At 40.6% G+C, this 16,929-nt stretch overlaps 1 protein-coding gene across 7 annotated transcripts in view; it reads right to left on the bottom strand.

Moving 5' to 3' along the window:
• chd9 (chromodomain helicase DNA binding protein 9) overlaps positions 1-16,929 on the bottom strand; it is a 331,271-nt gene that overhangs the window by 13,099 nt on the left and 301,243 nt on the right. For 6 of the 7 annotated variants that reach the window (XM_070898009.1, XM_070898010.1, XM_070898007.1 and 3 more), the window contains exons 34-35: positions 13,078-13,494; positions 1,590-1,787 (exon numbers count right to left, since the gene is read on the bottom strand). In XM_070898009.1, the coding sequence (XP_070754110.1) occupies positions 1,590-1,787; positions 13,078-13,494 (615 nt within the window). The remainder of the gene's footprint in view (positions 1-1,589; positions 1,788-13,077; positions 13,495-16,929) is intronic. The other variant, XM_070898008.1, reaches the window with a different exon arrangement.

Genomic DNA, 16,929 nt, shown 5'->3' on the forward strand with positions numbered 1-16,929 from the left:
AGTGCTGCACTGCCGGAAGGGCAATACTGAGGGAGTGCTGCACTGTCGGGGAGGCAGTGCTGAGGGAGCGCCGCACTGTTGGAGGTGCCGTCTTTTGGATGAGAAGTTAAACCGAGGCCCTGTCTGCCCTTTCAGGTGGAGGTAAAAGATCCCATGACACTATTTCAAAGAAGAGCAGTGTAGTTATTCCCAGTGTCCTAACCAATATTTATCCCTCAATCAACATAACAAAAACAGATTATCTGGTCATTATTACATTGCTGCTTGTGGGAGCTTGTTGTGTGCAAATTGGCTGCCACGTTTCCCACATTACAACAGTGACTACACTCCAAAAGTACTTCATTGGCTGTAAAGCACTTTGAGACATCCGATGGTCGTGAAAGGCGCTATAGAAATGCAAGTCTTTCTTTATTTATTTTTTTCTTTATATTTTTTTTTCATTCCTTGCATGTTGTAGTGATTGCTGTGTATGTCAACATTTAAAAAATTATTTAAAAAGCTACTAAAACATCACTGCAAAACACACCCTGGGATGGAGGGAAGTGGCCATTGACTTGAAAATTACATCTGTTAAGTTTAATAATAAACAACCTCATCTTCTGCAATTCAGATGAATGTGAAAACTGTGCATTTAAAGATTGAGTTTTGAGAATGTACTTATATGCTACATTAAACATTTATGAATGTGTCTTGCTGTTGCATGATTCCAGTGCTTAAAATATGCATTTTCATTCATATTAAAATAATTCCAATTAGATTTTCTTTTAAAATATCTTCTCCCACAGAAAAACTGTAAAGTCCTTCCCAATATGAACTTTCCAGTAGTCAGTCAGTTTGGGGTCAGCATTGTTACAAAAAACCTAGAGGTTGAGCTAGAAGAATAGCAAGTGCATGAGTTTGAGATTTACCTTTTTTATGTGACCGATTTATGCCAGTGCTGTTTTTATTCCATAAAGACCAAAATATACCTTATTCCTCCATACAATGTGGCCTAAAGTTTTCTGTAAAAGACTGCATCAGAAACTGAACTGCCAACAATCCTTTTCTTCTGAAGACCAAAACAGAGGAATATCACCATCTTCAGAAGATTGAGATCTGTATTAAAATATGGTACTGCAACTACTGAGGGCTGACACCTTTTACCAAATTCAAAACCAAACAAGTGACGGAATAGAAGGTAGGATTGTGGCCCAAGTTCTGATGTTTTCATTGCTGCTGATGGCAACATTCTATGAAAATCTCAATCACCGTAACAATTAGTGCCTCCATATCCATAAGGCACAGAAGTTGCAAAATTGACTTCTTTTTGAAAAATAGACATTGGTGTCTTGTTTACATACAAGGAATTTCTTGACAGTCTGCTGAGAAACTGGATTGTAGCAATCCTAACTACTCTCGAACACTCACCAGTGAAGTAAGCGTACTGACAATTTTAATTAGGGCTAAATTACCCTTTGGTGATAGGTAGGGAACCAGTTTTTCCCCCCCAAAATAGCTCAACTTGCTTTGACTATTCTATCAAATAAAATAAATACTAGAATGAATGTGGCAAGATTAGTTTATACACTGGTGTGTACACAAATGCTTACTGGAACATGGGATGACACATCTGCCACATAGTCTGGGTGGTCCTTGAGCCACTCTTCTAAATCTTTTCTTTTTGGAGCATCATCCCCTGTGAGTCTTGTGCCATCTTTCACATTAATAACTGAAACATGACTTTCAGCATCAAGTTGTCCTCGAGATACACTGAATGCTGTCTGTGTGGTGGTTAACTCAACATTAGCCTGTAGATATAAACAGCTGTAATAAGTCTGCAGACATTTCCACTAGTTTCCACAGTACCGTTACAGAATAATTATTGCTGGCATACTTTACAAATTCAACTTCATTGTATAGTTTGTACATTGAACTTCTTGGTACACTGAATATTACAATAGTACAAATTAAAAATTTGCGGATGATACCAAAGTTGGGGGTGGGAGGTGGTTAATACAGAGGAGGACTGCAACATAATACAGGAAGATATTAATAAATTTGCAGAATGAACGCGTAATTGGCAAGTGAACTTCAATATAGGTAAGTGTGAGGTAGTACATTTTGGTAGGAAGAATAAGGAGGCCACATACTCCTACAAAATAAGGCCTAATCTTCCCAGCCCTGCGAGTGTGGGTTTGGAGGCGGGCCCGCTGTCAAAATGGCCGTGATTGACAGCAGGTCGGGAACCCGCTCCAAACCCACCTCCGAGAGAGTTTCTGACCTGTCAGACCTGCGTTCGGATCGCAGACCTGACAGCAAGCGATAGGACAGGTAATTATCATTAAAAAGTACTTAAATGCTGGTTAAAAGGCTTAAAAGCAGGCACTCGCAATTTTACCAACCTTTTGATGGGTTTCCCGTGCCTCAGAGAACACGCCAGGTAAGTGGAGTCGGGTTCTCAGTGACTCTCTATTGCTTTGGCAAGTTGACAGCTGCAGAAGTGGTATATAAGCTGCCATTTCACAGCCGTACACTTTCCAATGTCAGAAGCTGAAGCCTTCAGGTTTTGGAACAGATTTTTGAGCTGTATGCACTATGGAAGTGTTTGCAGTGAACTCTCTATTCACTGTCACCTCCTTGGAGCAACCTCTCTCAGCCTTGATTGGGTGCTTCTGTCATATCAACCTCACCTGCCATCTATTACAGCAGCATCAGTGCCCTTGAAAAAATATCTCACCTTAGTCCCTAGAATCCCACCACAATCAGCCCCAACACCAACATCACTAAACACACCAGCATCACCACCAACACCACCAACCTTCTCCACAATCACTTGATGCTGCACAGCGCACACGGCATTGCTGCCCGGGAGGCCAGGGATGACCTCAACATGGCCACATTTACTTCATTTCACATGATGCACCAGGTTGGCACCAACTCACACACAGTACCATAAAGCATCCCTGCAATGTCCAACCATTCTTTTCACACTCATCACCATTGTGGGAGTACCCTTATGTCTCACCATTCACTACAGCTCACTAAGCCACTTTCAAAAGGTACCCACAAATTTGTCCAAGAACACAAAGTGCTGAAAATAAAGATGTCAATGTTTGACAACACATCAACATTAACTATACATGAACACTGGCTAAAGGATCCAAGTACCTAGTGTGTTCTTAGTTAGTATGATTGGACAAGGATGAGGGAGAGTGTGAGGGGTGGCTAGTGAAATGGGGAACTGATAATGGGGAGGGGGGGGGGGAAGGAGAGAGAGAGAGAGAGAGAGAGAGAGAGAGAGAGAGAGAGAGAGAGAGAGAGAGAGAGAGAGAGAGAGAGAGAGAGAGAGAAAGAGAGAGAGAGATGGGTGGAGGTGCAAGGTAAGTTGGTGTGAGTAAGAATGTGCAGGGGATAGAATAGGGAGGGAAAGATGGGGATGTGATGAGTGGCACAGCAGGATGAGGTTGAATGTGGCTTTTCATGATTCACGTTTCATGATCCACTGAGATCATTGAAAGGTATGCGCCACTGCAGCCTGGTCCGCCTGATGACATCTGCGCTTGTGCCCTCCTGTGCAATATGCAACCAGGCTGTCTTGGTGTCCTGGGAAGGTCTTTTCTGCCCATTGGAAAGGAAGTGGAACTCCCTGCATGCTGTGACTCCCTCCATAATCATATGGAGGGAGTTATGGGAGAGCCTGGGTGCAGCCGTGCACCTTTGTGCAGTGCTGGTCAGTGTTTGCAGGACTTCAATGCTGCAGAACAGTGACAGAAGAACTGTCAAAAGCAATGTGGGTATGGTCCCTTTAAGGAAAATGGCTAATGACGAGTCATCAGACCGGCTTCTTCTTAATTGCAGGGCAGGCTTAACAAACCCCATCATTGAAAGATTCAGGTCAGAGAGCAGGCTCACCACACGCCATCAACCCTGGCCACATCAATCCCACCGTGTGTGGCGACTAGGCTTATATTCACTGGAATTTAGAAGAATGAGAGGGGATCTCATAGAAACATGTAAAATTCTGGCAGGACTAGGCAGGTTAGATGCAGGAAGAATGGTCCCGATGTTGAGGAAGTCCAGAACTAAGGATAAGGGGTAAGCCATTTAGGACCGAGATGAGGAGAAACTGCTTCACTCAGAGAATTGTGAACCTGTGGAATTCTCTACCACAGAAAGTTGTTGAGGCCAGTTCGTTTATATTCAAAAGGGAGTTAGATGTGGCCGTTATGGCTAAAGGGATCAAGGGGTGTGGAGAGAAAGTAGGAATGGGGTACTGAAGTTACATGATCAGCCATGATCATATTGAATGGTGGTGCAGGTTCAAAGGGCCGAATGGCCTATTCCTGCACCTATTTTCTATGTTTCTATGTTTAAAGACAAGGCACAATCACAGTCAACATAGGCAGAATGGACACAGCTGGACAGCAAAGTCAAATTAATAGCTATCAAGACTGAATGACCAAAGTTTCTACCCACCTCTATATAATAATGTCACAAATTGTCTCCAATATCCTTAGGCTTAGTTATTGCATCCTTCTCATGCTGGGAAAGAAGATGGTTTCTTGTCTTATTAAAATGCTTTGCCAATTTTGCCAGAAAATAGCAAACTTAGCAAATCATTCTGTTATGTTTATTAAGTGGACAGAGGAAATCTGCCACCACGTCAATGTTTTGCTCCAGGAATTAAAATCTCATCACACATTTTCGTGCCAGCAAGCACTCTGCCATCCCAACCTGGTAAGTGTTGTACCAGTGCTTGGGTACAGTGAGCTTTTTACATAAACTTTAAAAAAAAATCAGTCCAGTCTTCAGCCCATGATTGCCCATTCCCAACTGACCCATTGCAATCACCTCTGCAGCCCTGATTTACCAATGTTCTTCACACTGTACAATGTCCCCTGGCACAATTCCTGAATCTAAAGAGCTTTGGAAAATTATGACCAACCACATCTGCAATTGTCTCGCCCATTTCTTTTAATACCCTGGGATGAAGACGATCTGGTCCTGGAGATTTGTCAAATCTTATTTTCTCCATTACCTTTTTTTTAAAAAACATATTAAATCCATTAAATTACTCCCATTTACTTATTTTCAAGTTCCCTTGTACTGCTGGTATTTGGTCCTCTCCCTCCACTGTAAAAACAGATACAAAGTACTCATTCAACAAGTTTGCCATTTCCTATTATCCTTTATAATCTTGTCTGCACTTGCCTTTAATGGGCCTACGTTCCCATTTACCACTCTCTTTCTCAATATATTTATACATTTTTTTGCTGTTAGTTTTGATATTCCTTGCACGTTCATATTCCCTTTTAGCGCCTCATTGCTTTCTTTGTGTCTCTTTGACTTTGGACCTTAAAAAGACGTTTAATAAATTACTGCACAATAAACATTAACAAAATTGAACCTCGGGGGATTAAAGAGGCAGTTGCAGCGTGGTCAGGAAATTGACAGAAAGCAGTAGTAGGGGTGAACAATTGTTTTTCAGACTGGAGGGAGGAATACAGTGGTGTCTTCAGGGATTGGTATTAGGACCACTGCTCTTTTGATGTATATTTATGACCTGGACTTAGCGATACAGGGCATAATTTCTAAATTTGCAGACAACATGAAACTCAAATGTAGTAAACAGAAAAGGAGGATAGTAACAAATTTCAGGAGGACATAGACAGACTGGTGAAATCGGATGACACATGGCAGATGCAGTTTAATGCGGAGAATTGTAAAGTTATGCATTTTGTTAGCAAGAATAAGGAGAGACAATAGAAACAAAATAGTACAATTTTAAAGGATATGCAGGAAGAGAGAGACCTGGAGTGTGGACAGGACAAGTTGCTGCAAAAAAAGCATATGGGGTCCTTGGCTTTAACAGAGGCATAGAATACAAAAGCAAGGAAGTTCTGCTAAACCTTTATAAAACACTACAGGAGTAGTGTGTCCAACTCTGGCCAACACACATTAGGAAGGACGTCAAGGCCTTAAAGAGGATGCAGAGGAGATTGATTGGGATGGTACCAGGGATGCAGGATTTCAGTTACATGGAGAGACTAGAAAAGCTGGGGTTGTTCTCCTTAGAGCAGAGAAGGTTATGAGGAGATTTGATAGAGGTGTTTAAAACCATGAAGGGTTTTAATAGAGTAAATAAGGAGATACTGTTTCCAGTGGCAGAAACTTAAACATCAGAGGATACAGATTTAAGGTCATTGGAAAAAGAACCAGAGATGAGAATTTATTTTATGTACGAGTTATGATGATCTGAAATGCACTGTCTGAAAGGTGGTGGCAGCAGGTTCAATTATAACTTTCAAAAGGGAATGGGTTAAATACTTGAAAGGGAGACATTTGCAGGGCTGTGGGGAAAGGACAGAGGAATGGGACTAATTGGATAGCTCTTTCAAAGATCCAGCACAGACACAATTGGCCAAATGATCTCTTTCTGTGTTGTATGATTCTATAATTCTTTGTTGTTTTTTATAGCTCACTCAGTCTGCTGGATTTTGATTTGTACTTGCATTTGTGAACGCCTTTTCTTTTAGCTGGATACTGTCGCTTACCTCATTTGTTGACCATAGTTGCTCAACTACACAAGTTGCCTTTTAGAGGCATATCGTTATTTTTTATGATACCAAATACATGTTTGACTACTTCCAACTGTCTGTAGGTTTACCCGTTAACAGCTCAGCCCAGTTTACTGGGGTCAATTTTTTCTCATCCCTTTGAAGTTTGCCTTATTTAAATTTAAAACCTTGGTCTGTGACACTTCCTTCTCCCTTTCAAGCATCAAATTCAATCATATGATGGGGCATGAAGTCAGACCCTAAACACCATCACCAGCAGTAAATTGCAAAAAGGCCAATTTAAAAATCATACATCGCACATACTGCACCCATAAATTAAACCCCTCCACACCAGATGGCTCCTGGATGAGCTACAGCCAGAAGGGCACCCCCTCCTCCACATCTTGTAACCCCACTATTTAAGAAAGGAGAGAGAGAGAAAACGGGGAACTAAACCAGTTAGCCTGACATCAGTAGTATTATTAAGGACGTGGTAACAGGGCACTTAGAAAATAATAAGACTGGACAGTCAACACGGATTTATGAAAGGGAAATCTTGTTTGACAAATAGGTTGTAACTAGCAGAATAGACAAGGGGGACCAGTGGATGTGGTGTATTTGGATTTTCAGAAGGCATTCGATAAGGTGCCATACAAGAGATTATTAAACAAAATTAAGACTCATGGGATTGGGGGTAATATGCTAGCATGGATTGAGGATTGGTTAATGGACAGAAAACCAAGAGTAGGAATAAATGGGTCATTTTTGGGTTGACAGGCTGTAATAGTGGGGTACCGCAAGGATCAGTGCTTGGGCCCTAGCTTATCATAATCTATATCAATGATTTGGATGAGGGGACCAAAAGTAATTTATCAGTTTGCTGATGATACAAAGCGAGGTGGGAATGTAAGTTATGAGGAGAATGCAAAGAGGCTTCAAGGGATTATAGATAGGCTAAGTATGTAGGCAAGAGCATAACAAATGTAATATAATATGGAGTAATGTGAAGTTATCCACTTTGGTAGGAAAAATAGAAAAGCAGAGTACTTTTTAAACAATGAGATATTGGACAATGTTGATGTTCAGAGGGATCTGGGTGTCCTTGTACACAAAATTAAGAAAGCAAATGGTATGTTGGCCTTTATTACAAGATAATTTGAGTATAAGAGTAAAAACGTCTTAATGCAATTCCCTGGTGAGACCGCACCTGGAGTATTGTGTAGAGCTTTGGTCTCCTTACCCAAGAAAAGATATACTTGCCATAGTGGGGGTGCAACAAATGTTCATCAGATTGATTCCTGGAATTGGGGGATTATTCTATGAGGAGAGATTGAGTAGACTAGGCCTATATTCTCTAGAGTTTAGAATAAGAGGTAATCTCATTGAAACATACAACATTCTTACAGGGCTTGACAGGGTAGATGCGGGGAGGATGTTTCCTCTGGCTGAGGAGTCTAGAACCAGGGGTCACAGTCTCAGAATAAGGGATTGGCATTTAGGACTGACTTGAGGAGAAATTTCTTTACTCAGGAGGGTGGTGAATCTTTGGAATTCTCTACCCCAGAGGGCTGTGGAGGCTCAGTCGTTAAGTATATTCAAGACAGAGATCGATAGATTTTTGGATATTAAAGGAATAGCGCAGGAAAGTGGAGTTGAGGTGGAAGATCAGCCATGATCTTATTGAATGGTGGAGCAAGCTCGAGGGGCCAAATGGCTACCCCTACTCTTTCTGTTCTTACATTCTTATCTTCAGCCCATAGCCCCCACATCCAGCCATTCTGGAAAGCAATCCAGGAGATCACTAGGAACATGACCAGTTTAGCAACCAGAGAGTCCAGTTGAGTGCTTGTTGGAATTGCCTACTGGAGAGAAAAAGTCCCATTAACGGGAAGTCTAGCATGCTTCTTGCTACCTGCCCCATCATGCAGATGCCACCCACAACAAATATGTGGCTGAAACATGGGACATCTGACAATTGGAACAAGTGATTGGAACTGGCAAAACTCCAGGCAGTCTCAACACAAACTATCCCTTCACTGTGGTACTGACCTCAACCAACATCACCAGTATTCAGGAATCCTCCCCACTGTCCCCAAACAAGCTGCCTCAGCCCAGCCCACAACCTGCTCTGCTTCCACTGCAAATCTGATGTGACAATACACTATATCAGCAGGCATCATGTAGTCTCGATCCACAGTGAATTCATATGCCAACTATGGGAATATACTCACTCATATAACATGTGATCCAAGTAAACAATTACCTCATAAAATACCTAGGTGAATGTACCCTTAATCGTACAATTGCTTCATAATTGTGAATGCACATTCTTGGGAAACCAATAAAAAAATTATTGAACAAAAAGAAAACCCTCATCACACATTAAGTGAAAGTGTTAAATAGCCATCTGAATCTGAGAGAAAGCGATGATTACTCAAGGCAATTAAGTCAAAACATCCTTGAAGAATTTCCATACAGCAAGTGAATAAACACACTTTTACACTGGCACTCGTTTAACTTGAATCACAGATGACCAGCATCTGATCACCAGTTCCTCACCTTTACACTGCTAATTCTGACTGTTGGCCTGAGAGCACAATTATAGACCCTCATAAGTGAGTCTAGGATCCCGGCGCTGGGATAAACAAAGCTGGATTTAGCAGTGTGCACGTCTGGAAAACTGGTGCTCGGACACTGGTGGCATGAGATGTGAACTAAACAAGCACCAATAAAAATCACCTCAAGACTGAGAAACTATTTCCCCTTATTTGCACCTTTTTTCTGGTAATGCGAAGCAGCATAGTAAACTTGCATATTTACATTCTGGTTAAGTCAAATAACATGCAAGCTGTGAAGTTCCAGCAAAGCACAAAGACATTTGTATATTGTTTCCTTAATTATTTTCTTTTAAGAAATTAGAAACCTGGTCTAACAATAAAGAAAACTTTAATTATTACCTTGCCCTGTGCATTATATTTTCCAGCAATATTTAGTGTTAAGTACTGGAAAAATATTGATCACCACAAAAGAGAGTACATAATGGTAATATATTAACTATTTAAATGTTGTTTGAATGTTAAAATCTACAAATAAAACTATAAAAATGGACAAATAGCCTGCCTCATAGCCAGGTCAGCAAACAATTCAAATTTGTCAATCCCAGTGAATTCATAAACACGTTGCTAATTTCCAGATAAAAAGCTACAGTGAAGGAGAAAGGAAAGGTGGGCAAATGGCTTGCAACAATTTGCAGTCTAAGAACTTGCACAAAACACTGAGGTTGGTGTAGCAAACTATTGATCTAAGTTACATTTGCTATGTTCAAGAATGGCTTCATAGCTTGAATGCAATTAAGCTTCCAGATACATTAAAATTAGGTCTGAAATAAATGGCAAACTGCAATTGAAGGCAACAATGCCATAACTTATAATGGTTGGTGGAAACAAACAAACAATCAACAAGCATTTATATATTGCCACGGATATAGAAAAATGTTCTGAGGTGCTTTGCAGTGGTGGAAGGAAAGACAGACAATGAGCCAAAGAGGAAAGGTTAGGAGTGACCGGAAGTTTGGTCAGAGGTGAATTTTAACAAGAATCTTAAGGGAGGAGATAGAGGTGGAGAGGCAGAGGAGTTTAGGGTTGTAATTCTAGAGTATATGGCCTAGACAGCCACCAATGGTGGAGCAAAAGGAGGGGGCGATACACAAGAGACTGGGGTCAGAGGAAACGAGAGCTTGGGACGGCGATTGTAAGGCTGGAGGAGGTTACACAGATAGGAAGTGCTGAAGCCATTCAGTGATTTAAACACAAAGATGAGAATTTAAAAATTTAAGATTTTACAAACAAGGAACCAATGCAGATCAGCAAGCGCGGGTAGGGTGATGGGCAAAAGGAGCTTGATGCATGATAGGATATGGATAGAGTTTTGGGTGAGCTGATAGTGATGGAAGGTGGAGAATAGGAGGCCAATCTCGATTACACCAATGCTCCCCCGGTTAGCCTCCCATCCCTCACCTTCCATTACCTTCACTTCATCCAAAATTCTGCTGCCCATATCCTATGACAACATAATGGGGTAGAAATTGCAGTCGGAGGCGGATGTCGCAAGTGGAATCACTAAGTATGAATGGGGTCACTTAAAAAATATATGAATAGATGAAATAAATAATTAAAACATTATATATTTAAAATTAATAAAATATTTAATTAAATGATATTTTTAAAGCTAAAAAAATGTTTTAACAGGGCTAAAAATAAATTTACCTTATTGAACAGGGTTTTTAATGTATAAATGAGTGATAACATTTTATTTTTCTGTTTTTAAAAACTCGTGCGCTATTAAAAGCAGGCCTTACGTCTGCTTTTACCAGGCGTAAGCATTTCAAGGGCAAATAGCCCAACTCTCCGCCCGCGGAGGACCTTTTCTGTCAGATTCGTATGATCTGTTCTGTCAAGTCGATTCTTGACAGATCGCAAGTTCTGAATTTCAGCGCATGCGCAGTGCATCTCATACATACCCGTTGGGGCTTTCTGCCCTAAACTGTATAGAATGAACTTGAATCCAGTGAAATTCTTTTTGTAGTAAAGAAATTGCAGGACCTTAATTCACTTACTGTACAAGTAAATGAACCAGCACTCAGTATAGCTACTCTGTTATATTGACAACCTAAACACCAATCTCGCATTGTTTAGTCTGGAAGGAACAGTATATTACTAATTATAAAATGTTTAATATAAATTTGTTCATTGACTAAATTTTTTAATCAAGCTGTTTTGTAAAAGACAACTACAGAATCTAGTTTTGTACCAAAATCAATTGTAGGCTGTTTCTGAAAAGGGGCCTACCATTTCTTTAAATTACGAGATGAATCATCATATAGACAAACAAGATTTTACTGTTGATGTTTTCTTGAACCTTTCTTTTGATATGAAATTTTCACCGCCAGAACTATCCCACATTAGTTACCACACAAGGGTGGACACAGTTGGTTCAGTGTTCTCATCTTCAGACATCATCAATATTTTGGCAACTCCTCCCCTTTCCAGTTTTACCTCCCAACCCAGTAAAGTCATTCTTTAAAATGCCACAGTGCATTAGAAGAAACTGGATTATAAAATTAGGACATCCAAGTGAGAATCCAGGTTTCTAGGGTCATAGCTATCCAGCTGTTCTGCCCCATGGAGGTTGTCTTCTTCTGTACCTTAATCCAAAATGCCAACAATATTAGTCACTGTTTGTTTACAGGAAAATGTTCACATTTTGTAAATAAGATGGTCTTCTGGTTTTTGCCCCACTTCTTTTGAAAGTGCAATGCCATGCTGTGATACCACTCCACTGGTGTCAGCACATTTTCCAGCAGAGGTCCCTGGATAGCAATTCAGAGTGGGAATCCTTGAATATAGAATATTCTGCTTCCTCAAACCACCACATTCAACAGCTTGTTATTTCCCTCCATACCTCAGGTTTACTGACACCAACTGTGGTGCTCTGCCTGCCATCCCAGTTGGTATCTGCTGATTCAACACAGACTAGTGATTGAATTTGTGACTTTGTGTTAGCAAGGCATCAGGAGGTGAATGTATCCGTTGAGCTATCAGGGAAACATTTTAGTGGTTTTGATGTGGCGTGTTGAATATATTGGTTGGGGGCAGCAGAATATTCTATATCAAGAACAAAAATAAATAAAAGATCTATCCTGCTTAGCAAAGCACGACTCATGTCGGAAAACAGCAATTGTATAGAAGGCTGGTACTAAAAAACTGACTGAGGAAAAGCAGCATCAACAAGGCAACAAAAGTAAACAATAAGGTTAGGCAACAAAAACTAAGGGGCCAATTTCATCAAGGCCTCTGCCCACCCAAGTGCCGCCGAGGTACCGGGCAGTACTTTGGGCGGGATATTCATCGCCAAGGTCCCTCGAAGGTCGGCGGGCAGCAAATGGATGACGTATACCGTCAATCTGGGTGGCAGCGGGTGAGAGGTCTCATTCTCGGCGGCAGAGGCGCTTGCTGCCCAAGTGCCACAGAGGATGGAGTCGGGCCCACGGAAGGTCGAAGACCTGAAAATTAGCAGTAAAAAATAAAAAAAACTATTCTTAGACCTTCAGGAGACCCCATCCAGGTAAGTTGTTGTTGAAAATTTAAAAAAATATATATTCACTTACCTTTTTTTCAGGTTCTTCAAACTTACCATCAGTGACAGACCAGCCCCCTTGCAGCGGTCCACCCCCTGTTCTGCCGCCGAATCCCGCCCGCAGAAACCTAGGAGCTCGGCAGGCAGGAGGTCAATTGCGCCACTCTGCCATCAGCGGGCGGTTCCCGGCAACTCTCTCCTCCTGCCCACTCCAGGCCACCTCCAAAGTTGCACTGGGCGGATCTCCAGGAGGAATGTCGCCGGCAGTCGGTGGTGAGGTGATGCATTTCAGCCCCTAAGTTTTACAACACTTCATTCATTTTACAGTGAAGCTACATTACAGACTTTTTGTTCCTACAAACAACTTGGGGATAACAATACTGCAAAAAATAAAATACAGACTTACAGGTTGTAATGATTTGTTCCTGTTCATGAAGAGAATGTCTATTCCTTCCACATTCTTTTTCCTTCCTCTTCTCTTTTTAACAATTGGCTGGCCATCCAATAGGATCCCATTTGTACAGTGTCTTGATATCTGTTCAGAAGTACCTGTTAATGCTGATTTAGGATGAGGGATCACTGTGGAGGCGTTACCAGGTAAATTGGCATTGAATAACACTGAGGATGACAAAGGGGTGGAGCTCCCAGCTCCCAGTAAAGATTTAGAGAGGTCTACAGCCAACTCTTGGCTGCTGTCAGAAGTAGAATACAAATCATGCAGCTGTGCCATGTAATGCTGCTGATCTGAAGTTCCTTCTTCAGTCTCAAGTGCTCTCTTCTGAGTGAGCCTTTGCTTCTGAAAAGTTAACTTCAATCCACCTTCCTATTAAAACAAATACTATTATTAAAAATGGCTTTACATTGAAAGATGCCAAATCTACCTTTCCTAGCTGAAACCTTATTAGTTAAAATTTAGTAGTTGGAGCTCAAATGTCAACTGAATGTATTTTAGGTGAAATATAAAAACATCACTCAATCATACAATGTATATATTATAAATATTCTTCAAACATGTAGGCAAAAATACATTTTTAAATTATTAAAGGAGAAAATACTATGTAATATGTTTAAAATCACCAGCTGCAACTACTAAATAATGGTATTAATCATCAAGTTATCCAGTCAGCCGAACCTCGTTGGTGGGAAAATTATTGAAAAAAGTCTTAGGGCAGGATAAACTTCATTTAGAAAGACACGGATTAATCAAGGACACTCAGCATGGATTTGTTAAGGGAAGGTTGTGTCTGACTAACTTGATTGAATTTTTTGAGGAGGTAACAAGGAGGACCAATGAGGGTTGTGTGTTTGATGTAGTATATATGGATTTTAGCAAGGCTTTTGATAAGGTCCCACATGGCAGACTAGTCACAAAAGTAAAAGCCCATGGGATCCAAGGCAAAATGGCAAGTTGGATCCAAAATTGGCTCAGAGACAGGAAACAAAGGGTAATGGTCAATGGGTGTTTTTGTGACTGGAAGGCTCTTTCCATTGGGGTCCCTTGCTTTTTATGCTATATATCAATGATTTAGACTTGAATGTAGGGGGCATGATTAAGTAGTTTGCAGATTATACAAAAATTGGCCGTGTGGTGATAATGAAGGAGGAAGCTGTAGACTGCAGAAAGATATTAATGGAATGGTCAGGTGGGCAGGACAGTGGCAAATGGAATTCAATCCGGAGAAATGTGAGGTAGTGCATTTGTGGAGGGTTAACAAGGCAAGGGAATGCACAATAAATGTGTAGAGGAACAGAGGGGCCTTGGAGTGCATATCCACAAATCCCAGAAGGTAACAGGATAGGTAATATGGTGGTTAAGGCGGCATACAGGATACTTCCCTTTATTAGCCGAGGCATAGAATATAAAATCAGTATAAAACACTAGTTCGGCCACAGCTGGAGTACTGCGTGCAGTTCTGGTCACCACATTATAGGAAAGATGTGATTGCACTAGAGAGGGTAGAGAGGAGATTTAAGAGGATGTTGCCTGGACTGGAGAATTTTAGCTCTGAGAAAAGATTGGATAGGCTGGGGTTGTTTTCTTTGGAACAGAGGAGGCTGAGGGAGAGCTAACTGAGATGTATAAAATTATGAGGGGCCTAGATAGAGTGGATAGGAAGGACCTATTTCTCTTAGCAGAATGGTCAATAACCAGGGGGCATAGATTTAAAGTAGTCGGTAGGAGGTTTAGAAGGGATTTGAGGAGAATTTCTTTCACCCAAAGGGTGGTGGGGATCTGGAACTCTCTGCCTGAAAGGGTGGTAGAGGCAAAAACCCTCATAGCATTTAAAAAGTACTTGGATATGCACGTGAGGTGCCATAACCTACAAGGCTACGGACCATGAGCTGGAAACTGGGATTAGGCTGGATAGCTCTTTCGGCCGGCACGGACATGATGGGTCGAATGGCCTCCTTCTGGGCTGTAAATTTCTATGATCATTCAATTCTTTAGATTCACAGAATTGTTTTTTTCTTTGACAGTGTTGTCCTTTGTCACAATCTGATACCTCATCCAAGTGACCATTCTTCATGTACAAGTTTAGACAGGGAGTTCGATCAGCTATTCTATCAAAAGAAAATTGATGATAATGAGATGAATTAATTTATCAAGAATTATGATTAAACTATTGTGGACTACTGAGGGGTCAATTTGCTTTCTGATGAATACTTAGATATTGAGAAAATTAAATTCTTAATATGCCTTTTCTGGAGTTTAAAAAAAATTATCTTTTCGGTTCCACTGAGAATGAAGAAAAGACTCTGCCCATGGAGCTCTGCAAGTGACCAATAATAGGTAAGAGGCTTGCCCAGATTGACTTTTGCTCCAACTGGGTGAGGAAGTATTTTTGCCTTTGATCGCTTGGCTGATATTGAGAACACACTGTGCGGGTAATAACTTGTGCCGTGTTGGCTCACTATGCGCATGACTATTCCATGCCGCAGTAAACACCAGCATAATATACTAATATGCTGGCTTCCCAACATCTTAAATAGACAAGTCCAATGAAAAGATGTCACTTATGATTAGGGTTGCCAACCCTCAAGGATTGTTCTGCAGTTTCCAGGAATTAAAAATTATTCCTGGACACTGCTAGGGGAAATCCAGGAGAAAAGTCATAGGACATTAAAAATATAGGAGATGGGAACACAGGCTGATCGACTAACAGTTAAGAATCGTCTATTCAGGTAACAAAGATTCTTTTCACTTTCCAATTGGTGTGAGATGGCCATGGTGGTTGATCAATGGTGAGATCAGGGCAGTTGGAGGTGGGAAGTTATGTAATGAGGTCATCTTTAATACATCCAGAGTTGGCAACCCTATTTATGATGCAAGGTTAAAAAACTACAGCAAGTCATTCATTTCACCACATAATGTTAACGGATGGATGTAAAGTTTTAGAATCTGATGAATCAAAGTAACTTACATTTCCCCAAACTTGATAAACAAAGTTTTTGAGATGAAGTTTGTATTTATTTACAATGCAATATGGTTAAGTTATGCCCATTTTCAAAGCAACCACAAGTTTGAAAAGTATCTTTTATAAAAAAAAAACCTAGGTTGGTGAAAATCTAATGAATATATTTGTTACTGAGGTGAAAGATTATTGTTTAAGAATGGTGCCTCCTGATTCGTAAGTAAAATTTGTTCATTCTTTCCATCATTCTCTTATGAGAAGAACCCAGTGGCAGCGGAGAGGAATTTGATTATTTTGATGAAAATCCAATAGAAGTTTTAAAGTTGGGGAGCCCCACATATAGCTTTTCAGAAGTACTCATCTGTTGTGCAGGTTTTGTAATATTAAAATAATGATAAGTGCGACTGCACACTACAAGTGTTAATAAATATAGGAGTACCTGTTGTCACTTGAAGAAGCTGCCAGCTCAGCACCTGCTTTGTGTCAGATATCCCAATATTTACTGACAATTGTGACACAGGGCAAAAAGCTGATCATGCTTATTTATTTTAAGTAAAAGAAAACAAAAAGCAGACTTTTTGACTTAAAAAGCAGAGAATTAAAAAAAAGCTCTTTCTGCATTTACTACAACACATCATGCTATGCCATCAACCTTCAATCAAAACCAGCTAAGTCTGTACTGTATTAAATAAGGATCCACGGGTTCAAAGGCCTACAAACAGCGAGAAACCACAAAATGCAAAGCATTAGGTAAGCACTGTTGCTAGGAAAGCCTTCAGAATTGCAGAGGGGGAAAAGCAGAAATAAAGATTTCAATGCTGCGCATTACAATACAGCTCACATCT

Source organism: Pristiophorus japonicus, chromosome 13 (genome assembly GCF_044704955.1).
Source record: "Pristiophorus japonicus isolate sPriJap1 chromosome 13, sPriJap1.hap1, whole genome shotgun sequence".
NCBI classification, from domain to species: domain Eukaryota; kingdom Metazoa; phylum Chordata; class Chondrichthyes; family Pristiophoridae; genus Pristiophorus; species Pristiophorus japonicus.